The sequence below is a fragment of the Hyperoodon ampullatus genome (assembly GCF_949752795.1).
Source record: "Hyperoodon ampullatus genome assembly, chromosome: 15".
In the NCBI taxonomy this organism is placed as follows: domain Eukaryota; kingdom Metazoa; phylum Chordata; class Mammalia; order Artiodactyla; family Ziphiidae; genus Hyperoodon; species Hyperoodon ampullatus.
In genome coordinates this window covers 23,389,992-23,399,211 of record NC_136928.1, presented here as the reverse complement: position 1 = coordinate 23,399,211, position 9,220 = coordinate 23,389,992, and the positions used below count along the sequence as shown (strand labels likewise).

The following is a 9,220-nucleotide window of genomic DNA, read 5'->3' as shown; positions in this document are numbered from 1 at the left end:
CGTAGTCCTACTTTTAGTTCTTTAAGGAACCTCCATACTGTTCTCCATAGTGGCTGTATCAATTTACATTCCCACCGACAGTGCGAGAGGGTTCCCTTTTCTCCACACCCTCTCCAGCATTTATTGTTTGTAGATTTTTTGTTGATGGCCATTCTGACCGGTGTGAGGTGATACCTCACTGTAGTTTTGATTTGCATTTCTCTAATGATTAGTGATGCTGAGCATCCTTTCATGTGTTTGTTGGCAATCTGCATGTCTTCTTTGGAGAAATGTCTGTTTAGGTCTTCTGCCCATTTTTGGATTGGGTTGTTTGATTTTTTGATATTGAGCTGCATGTAAACTCCTTATTTTTAAAAGAAAGATGTTCCAGCCGATCAGAAGGAAAAAGGCAAGGGGTCTGGACTTCATCGATGTTTAGGGGACTAATCGTTGTCGCTGCCACTATTCCAGCTACAGAAGCCGAGAGAACAGTCAGCTTTCAGAGGGAAGCGGTAAAGAACTCCAAACACCTGCCCACCCCCGAGTCCGCCCCGAGCGCTCGGATAGGGGTCGGAAGCACACCGCCCACGGCGGCCCAAGACTAGCGCTTGGGACCGCGCACGCGCACGCGCCGCCCGCCGGGGCCGCCGCACTGCGCCTGCGGGGCGGGGCGTGGCGGGCGTGGCGCATGCGCGCGGGCCCCGCCGGCAGGAAGCGGGCGCGGGGCGGGGCCTTCGGGCCGCCCCCGCCTCAGCCGCTCAAGAAGCCCAGCGGCCGCAGCGCGCGGCCCGGGATGCTGAGCCAGGCGCTCCTGCGCCTCGCGTCCGCCGTCAGCCGCAGGAGGATGAAGCTGCTGCTGGGCATCGCGCTGCTCGCCTACGTGGCCTGTGAGTGCGCCGGCTATTTCTTCCCGCCCGCGGCCTGCTCTCTCCTTCCCTCCCTCCCGCTCTGCGCGCGCGGCCGCCGGCCGGACAGGAGGCGCGGACCCTTGGCCCGGCTGCCCCGCCGCACGCGGGGCTGCGGGCAGCGGTTCCCGAGCGTGCCGCGTCGCCGGGCTGGACTAGGGGGTGCGAATGCTGTCGCCTGGCAGAGCCCCCGCGCTTGCTGCCTGCTCTTAGGAAAATTACTCCGCGTTTGGCTGCAGGGGAGCCCAGTGTCGCCGGACCCCGCCGGCCCGCGGCCGAGCCCAGGGGTCCGACGCCCGGGGGTCCCCGCGCCCGGGATCTTGGCGCCCAGGCTTCTGGACGCCCGGGGGTGCCCCCGCCCAGGTGTCCGCGCCCGGGGTCCTGGCGCCTAGGTGTTCGGATGCCCAGGGGTCTTTGCGCCCAGTATCGGAGGGTGCGGGTGCCGGTCGGCCCAGCACGGAGGCGCAGCGCTGGGGATCCCGGCGCCGCTCCAGCTTGTGTGGTTCTCCCGTCATCACTCACCGCGGCTGCCGGACCTAGGGCAGGAGGGGCACTTTTCAGGCAGAGGGTAGACCCTGTGGTTTCTTAGAGGCAGAAGCTGTCCCTTTAAAAAAAAAAAATCGATGGGAATGTATTTTCATTGCTGTTATTAATACTTCCCCAAGTACCAAAATTGGACCAAGTGAGCTTGTTTGAATCCTAGCCACGAGAGTGATAACACGCTGAAACGAAACACCTGCTCACCGGTTGAGTTACCAAGATCTGACTCCCGAGGTGAGGGAGGCTCGGCAAGTGATTTCAGTTGAGCTCTAGGAAGATGCGGGTGATTGAGACCCAGCCTGTCTGCTGCAGCCCAGCTGGGGGCAGTTAGTTGGGAGTAGTCTTCAAAGGAGGAAGAGCTAGTCTGAAGCTCTTCAGTCTTCAGTGAGACAGCCGAGAACCCAGGGGAAAGACCGCTTGAAGTTGTGTAACTGTCGTTAGGACAATAATTATCATATCTAAATTGTCTGTGAGCTTCCCCATAGGTGCGTGAGGCTGTTTCATTGTGTCCTGTAACTATCTCAACAATCCTAGGAAATAGGTACTATCGTTATTCCCATTCTAGAGGTGAGTCTGTTAAGGCCAAGAGAAATCAGGCAGATTTACTGATGACCACACAGATGATAACCTATGGAGACCAAGACCAAAGCCCGGCAAGGCCGGGGAGCTGGGGCTAGAACCCAGGTCTGCAGCAAACTCCCTGTCGATTTTGGGTCTTCTGAAGGTAGTAGGTTGTGGAATGCCATTCACAATTCTGTAGACCAGGAAATCCTACTGAGCCCTTACCTTTGTCTGTTCAGCCCTTACTGCTGCTTGTCCCTGTGCTTAGTCCCAGGGGACCCCAAGGAGTGCAAAACACCTGGGCAGTGTTTCTCAAACTGCTCTGTGTGTCAGAATCACCTGGAGGGTTTTCAGAACACAGGTTGCCGCCTCCCTCCTCAAGTTTCTGATTCAGTAGGTCTGGGGTGTGGCCCAGCCATTTGCATTTCTAACAGCTTCATCTCAGATACTGTTGGTGTGGTCTGGGGACCCCACTTTAGAACCTGTGGCCTAAGCAAGTGAGTTGAGTTGGCCACGAATTAGATGCTTGCCCAAATGAGGGTTAAATTATGAACAGGTAGGAAGGAAGGGAGGGAATGTACGGGAGCTTGTGCTGGGAAGTGAAGTGTGTGTAGGAGTGACTAGGCAGGCGGAGGAGGGGTTGGTTCCCAGGGAGCAGCATGTGCAGAGGTCCTGTGGCAGCCAAGAGCAGGGCGTGTCCTTTGAATGTGGAGAACTGCAGTGTGGCTGGAGTATGGACACAAAGCAGCTACGAGGCTGCCCTGGCAGGCGGGTTGGAGCAGGCAGGCCTGGCGGGGGCCTCGTGCCAGCTCCCGACGCGGGTGAATTTAGCTGTGAGCTTTTAGACTAGGGTGGAGGCAGTGCTGGTAACAAGCAGGGTTGGTAAGTCCCCGGGCACTTCGCAGGGAAAAGCATGACATTGTGGCTCCTGACTGACAGCGTCCGAGAACATTGAAGGTGTCCGTGAGCCATGATGCCTGTGACGTCTAGTCTCTGCTCTCCTTGTTAATAATCTTTCCCTTTTGTTTGAGAAAACGCCCCTGCTCCCAGATGACACACAGCCCCTTCTGGAAATGCTCTTGTGCCCATGCGGGCCCAGCCTCCTTGCTGGCACATAATTCTTCAGTCCAGGCCCAGAGGCTGAGCATGGGCCAGCTTGCACTGCACTGAGCTTCTTCTCCGTGCATGTGTTTTCTCAGTAACGGGGATTTCAGCCCTTGTAGCACTTAAATCAGTGCTGTTAGCTCCTCAGAAGAGCTCAGAGGTCTGAAAGTCATGCCAACCTGCTAGGTAGATGCCTAGGCAGAGACTCAGCTGGAATTACCTTTAGTGTTTTTGACAGGGCTAGAGTTTAAAAAGTCAAATAGCCTTTGCCGGGTTTGTTGGTGTCCCCAGGCACTGTTTTCCTCTACCCGGAGGCAAGCACTTCACTTCTTTGAGCTGATGATTTTGGTGTTTGTCCTTGTGCCATAGAATTCTAGATACTACCTAGTGGCTTTCTTCTTTAGAAGACTGTTTTTTCTCCTTCCCCCGCACCGACCCACGCATCTGGTGTGATTTTAAGTAGCTCAGCACTTAGTGTTTACGCGCATGACTAAATGTTGTTCACCTGAGCCTGTGAACTCACCTTTTCTTTTTCCCGGAGCTAATGACTCCACTCTCCAGGCCCTATACTTGTTAGACTGCAAGCTTTGTCGCTCATGTCTTTCTCCCCCAAGACGCTGAGCAGCCTCCCGAGCTCCCTGAGGAGGGCCCTTCGGACCTCGTGCCCCTGGCCTCAGCCCCGTTGGCCTGGAGATCCTATCCCCAGATGGCCACCGCCTCATGTCAGCTGGAGGTCAGGGAGGAGCACTGGCAGGCGTTGGCCGCGTCTTCTCTGTCTTCACATTTAATTGACAGGTGGGTGGTGAGGCTCCATCCCTTCTGGGTCCTGGTGCCGAAGCTCAAGCCAGCTCCCGTCTCTCTGTGACTTGGTTTCTCCCGGGAGATGCCAGGCCCTGCCCTTCTCCTGCCCCTGGCGCCATCCTCCACGGCACACCTCGGCTCGGCCCCTCCGCACTCTGGTGTGCCCCGAGTGTGCATTTGTGGACGTGCGGTTGATAACTGGCCTCCTTCAGGACCACTGTTCTCAGCATGTGAAGTCCCCCTTCCAGAGTAAGGCCTCCGTGCCGCGGGGGGTCAGGGGCACCTGCGTACCCGCCCGCCCAGGGATGCGCACCCGGCCGGTGACGTGTGCCCACGTGCCGGGTGCTTCCAAGCCTGGCCGCCCAGGAGCCTCGCTCTGCGGTTCTGGGAACCTTCCGAACTGTCCTTTGGAGCATCACTCTGCGGGTGTGCGGTGGCCTGGTCTAGTCCTCTTCCTTTCGTCTCTTCTGTCATTTTAGACTTTTGTCCTACTTTTTGGAAACTTTGTCATCTAACTCTTTTAGTGATTGAGAACATTTATGTTTGCTACCATTTTTTGTTTATGAGCGTTCTCTTTCTCCCTGAATTTAAAGAACCAAAGAGCGTGATCTTTGTCAGGGTCTCCTCTGCACGGTGGTCGTTTGCTCACTTTTCTTCCCCTGGAGGGTCTCTTCCCCCGGTGGCTTCCTTTTTCCTTGGAGGCTTTCCCGGGACGCTGGGCCGTCTGCTCTGTTTGCACGATCGATCTTGGGCGGGTGGGGGCCCCCCGGCTGCGCCATGGACCCTCAGCTGCCTCACTGGTTGGTGGAGCGCTCAGCACCCTCCGGGCGGCAGTGCCGGCTCTCCCGGGCATCCCAGGGACCCGGGGCGGGACTGAGTGGTACCCTGATCGTCCCCCAGCTGACGGGGCCCCGTGCCGCAGACCCTCTGCCCTCCCCTCTGCAGAGATGGACCGGGCGGGGCTGGAGCCGGCAGGGTGCCCCAGGTCCGTGTGCAGCAGGCAGGGCCCTTCTCCAGCCTCCTCCACACGACCCACCCCCGGCTCCCCGTTCTCTTGGTTCCTCTGCCCTCTTCCTTCTTCTTCACCTCCTAGAAGCGCTTGTCTCTATCCCCCTGTGCACCTTGGTTTATACCCAAAACAACAGAACAAAGGTGAAGCTTGCTTTCTGACATTTCAGAGGCACTCCTTTAGCTCTGGAGAACCAGAGTTGTGACAGTAACAGCGCTCACTTAGGTTTGGGTGTGTCCTGGGTTTTGTTGGGAGGACACCGTATTTGTGGCGCTTTCCTGTCCTCACCAAAAAGACGCTAAATCACCCCTGAAAACCACGTGCAATCATGTTTTACATGTGTTAGCTCTGCACGTGTGATAACAGACATCAAGCTTCTCTGAGCTGGGACTTTTGTGAGAGTAGTTTTGCCCTTGGTCTGATTAGCCCTGCATAATTGGCGATCGCTGAGTCACTCAGCAGACAGGTGCTGGTGATGCCAGTGGACTCCTGGGGGAAAAGAGGGGAAAAAAGGGGGAAAACGGGCAAACTTGTGTAAGTGGTGCTTCCAGATTCCCCTGAGCCCAGGGGTCACTATGCTTGTTACCGCAGGTTCCCAGGGTCCCCCCCAGACCCAGAAGTAGGAGCCTAGAATCTCCCCCCACCTTCTCGGTGGCCGGGAGGGGCAACCTGGAAATTGTTTTGACCCTAGACATCTACTGTAAGAATTTCCACACCTAATTTCTATTGTATTGAAAAAATAATTCAGCAAGCACCTAAATAACCCTCGGCCTACATATGCCAGTTCTTTTTTTCCCCCACATTTGCTCATTCTTTACATTTTTACATATACTTCTTTGTTGAAATATTTGAAAGTTGTAGACATAGTAATACTTCATGTTTAAATACTTCAACATGTATCTCCTAAGATCTGCATTTTCTATGTAATCTGATCACCATTATCATAGTCTAAAAATTAACAATAAATAGTATCATCTGATAGGCAGTCCATATTTGAATTCCCTCTGCCCGCCCCCGGGGTACCATAAATGTCCTTATAGCCTTCTCTGTTTTTTGTTTTTGTTTTTGTTTTTTTAATCTAGGATCCCGTCAGGGTTTACATGTCGCTGTTATGCCTCTAACTCTTGTTTTTTCATGACATTTACCTTTTAAAAGCACAGGCTGGTTGTCCTTTAGAAACGTCCAACCTTCTGGACTTACCTGATTGTTTCCTCAGGATTAAACTCAGGTAAATATTTTTATGATAACGCTGGTCCATTTGCATTACATCAGGCTTGTCCACTATCAGTGCTGAGTTTGATGCCGGGAGGGGCTGGCTGCCGGCCACTTGATTTCCAGGATCCGTTTTCCCAGGACCCAGCCAGGCGTTCTCTGAGACTTACAAGCCAGCTCGCTCAGCATCCATTGCCAGTCCTCGCCTGGATCAGTTTTATATTGGGGATCATAAAAACAGCAACTTTCTAATTCTGTAAATCCTCCTCTGTTTATTAACTGGCGTTCTTCTGGACAGAGAGACCGAGGCCTGCCCCTCTCTCCTTCTCCTTCCCTCCCTCCCTCCTTCCTTCTCTCTCCCTCCCTCCCTGTCTCTCTCTCCCCCCTCTCCCTCCCCCTCCCTCCCCCCTCCTCCCTCCCCCTCTCTCCCTCCCTCCCTCCTTCCCTTTCCCTCCCTCCCCCTCTCTCCCTCCCTCCCTCCTTCCCTTTCCCTCCCTCCCCCTCTCTCCCTCCCTCCCTCCTTCCCTTTCTCTCCCTCCCTCCCTCTCCCCCCTCTCCCCCCTCTCCCCCCTCTCCCCCCCTCTCCTCCCCCCTCTCCTCCCCTCCTCTCTCCCTCTCTCCCCCCTCTCTCTCCCTCTCTCCCCCTCCCTCCCTCCTTCCTTCCCTTCTTCCCTCCCTCCCTCTCTCCCTCCCTCTCTCCCTCCCCCTCCTCCCTCCCTCTCTCTTCCTCTCTCTTCCTCTCACTTCCTCTCCCTCCCTCCCTCTCTCCCTCCCTCTCTCCCTCCCTCTCTCCCTCCCTCTCTCCCTCTCCCTCCTCCCCCTTAGCTTTCTGGGGGCTGCTGTAATAAATTGCTAGGAACTAGGCAGCTTTAAAACAAGGGAAATTGATTCTCCCACGATTCTGGGGTCCAGAGTCAGAAGTCGAGGTGTTGGCAGGGCCGCCGTGGTCCCCTGAAGGCGCCTTCAGGCTGCGGGTGCTTCATTCCCGGTGCTGGTCCCGTGGCCCCTCCCCTGCTGTCTGTCAGGTCCCTCTGTCCCTTATAAGGTCACGGGTTCGAGGGCTCAGCTGGATAATCTAAGGCGGTCTTTTGGTCTCAAGATCCTTAATTACACCTGCCAAGACCCTTTTTCCAAGTAAGTTTAGATTCCCAGGTTCTCGGAATTAGGATGTGAACATATTTTGAGGACCACCATCAATTTATGCCCCTCTTTTTTTTTTTTTTTTGAAGTCACTATGGACTAGAGGTTCTCTCTATCTTTGAGCACTTCCTTGATCTCCAGATGCTCCAGGCTCATCTTGTGTTTTCTGTGCCCCAAACCTGGAATCAGCCATTCCTCCAAGGAGCCCTGCTTCCTTTCAGTGGAGAGTGTGGATTAGAACTCAGGGTCTGAGCACTCACCGAGGTGTCCTTGCTTCCAGCTCTTGCCGTGGACAGAGCCAGGACAGGTAGGAATTTTTTCGAGTTGTGAGTTTATGCCGATGCCCCCAGTTTAAATCATAATGGGGTTCTTCCTCCCCTGCCCACTTCCCATATTGCCATTTCCTCCCTCCCACTATGAAAATCTTGTTTCTGACATCAGGAACAACTCATTTGCTCTGTAATACCAGCCACGCCAGTTTCAGAATCATTGCCTCATTACCAGTACCAACGACAAGCTTAAGAAAATTCAGAATTTCTCTGTAGTTCTTTTTGTCCTTAGAATCTATCTCACTCAGGGTGTACAGTTATTGTGTTCAAAAGCTCCATGAAACATGTTTTTCTATGCCTGATACAAGTCAGGTTTGTTTTTTTTTTTCTGTTTGTGCTCCGTTTATTTTAGGATTCCTTTTTTCTTTCTGATTGTTAAAGTGTGTAAGCCATTTCCGTGGTTCAGAAGTCAAACTGAATAAAAAGCTATGTGCAGACGTGTCTTGCTGCAATCGCTGGCCTCCACCCTCTTCCCACTGTCATTAGTCCATTTTATGCATCTTTGGTTTCTTTTTGCAAATCCAGGCATTAGGCTGTGTGTATACAGACACCTGCTACTCATTGTTACCAGAAGGTGGTGAGTCACATAGACCGTTTTGCCCTCTTTTCCTTTCCTTCACAGTATTTCTTGGAAGGCTCTGCCATCAGCGTGTGGAGCTCACCTTTGCTCTGTGTATCTCTCCTGTGTGTGTGCCCTGCATTCTCCGTGACCAGGCTCCTGAGCAAAGCATTTTCCTTGTTGCAGATACTCTGCTCTTGGAAATACTGCTGCAGTGAGTAAGCTTGTGCGTGTGGTCCCCCGAGCCATGCCCCAGAACAGCTGTCTTCCCCACACCCCCATCAGAGCTTGTGGACAACTCACCAGGTAGAAGTGGTCTCTCGTGCTTCAGTGTGCATCCTCTTCATAGGAGTGATGTCACGCATCTTTTCAAGTGTTAAAGGATGCTAATGTATCTTTTTTCGAGAACTGTTCAGCTTTTGCCCATTTTTCTGTTGAGTTTTTGGTTGTCTTTCCCTTCATTTTTAAGAGCTCTGAACACATCGGGGGTGTTAGCTGTCCTTTGTGAGGTAAGCTGCGGCTGTTTTCTCAGGCCTCGAGTGGTTCCGAGGAACATATCTGTGGTCTTGGTCCCCGTTTTTGGCACAGAGCCCCTAAAACCCTTGGGGTTTCCTGAGCCATAGGGGTGTCTTCTATTGTTCCTAAGATGCCCCTTTTGATCACCCCGAGTTTTTGCTTGTGGGTGGCTCAGGGTGGGCCCTAGATTGGCCTGGGACGGGGCAGGTCACTGTCAGCCTCACCCCGCCACCTCCGGGAAGGGGGTTGGGGGCTGGAGATGGAGCTTTGTAAGAAGTCCTCAGCAATGAGGTGTGGCGCGCTCCTCAGTGGGTGGGGAGCTGGGAGGGCGGTGCCCGGAGAGGCCGTGGAGGCTCTGGTCCCTCCCTCCGAGAGTATCCGTTCCTCTGTTCCTGAGCTGCATCCTTCCTGATAAACCGGTCGTGGTAAGGAGACTGTCTCTCTCAGTCCTGTGAGCCTTTCTAGCAAATTATCAAACCCAAGGAGGGGGTCGTGGAGCCCTGACTTGCAGCCAGTTGGTTGGTGAGAAGCACAGGTGGCCCCGGGCCTGGCAGTGGTGAAGTGC

General features: G+C 54.1%; 1 protein-coding gene across 6 annotated transcripts in view; it reads left to right on the top strand.

The window, feature by feature from the left end:
* Positions 1-772: 772 nt before the first annotated feature.
* Positions 773-9,220, top strand: part of UXS1 (UDP-glucuronate decarboxylase 1) — a gene marked incomplete at its 5' end in the record, with an annotated part of 75,590 nt that continues 67,142 nt past the window's right edge. For all 6 annotated transcript variants that reach the window (XM_079720911.1, XM_079720912.1, XM_079720909.1 and 3 more), the window contains one exon: positions 773-866. In XM_079720911.1, coding sequence (XP_079577037.1) covers positions 773-866 — 94 coding nt within the window. The remainder of the gene's footprint in view (positions 867-9,220) is intronic.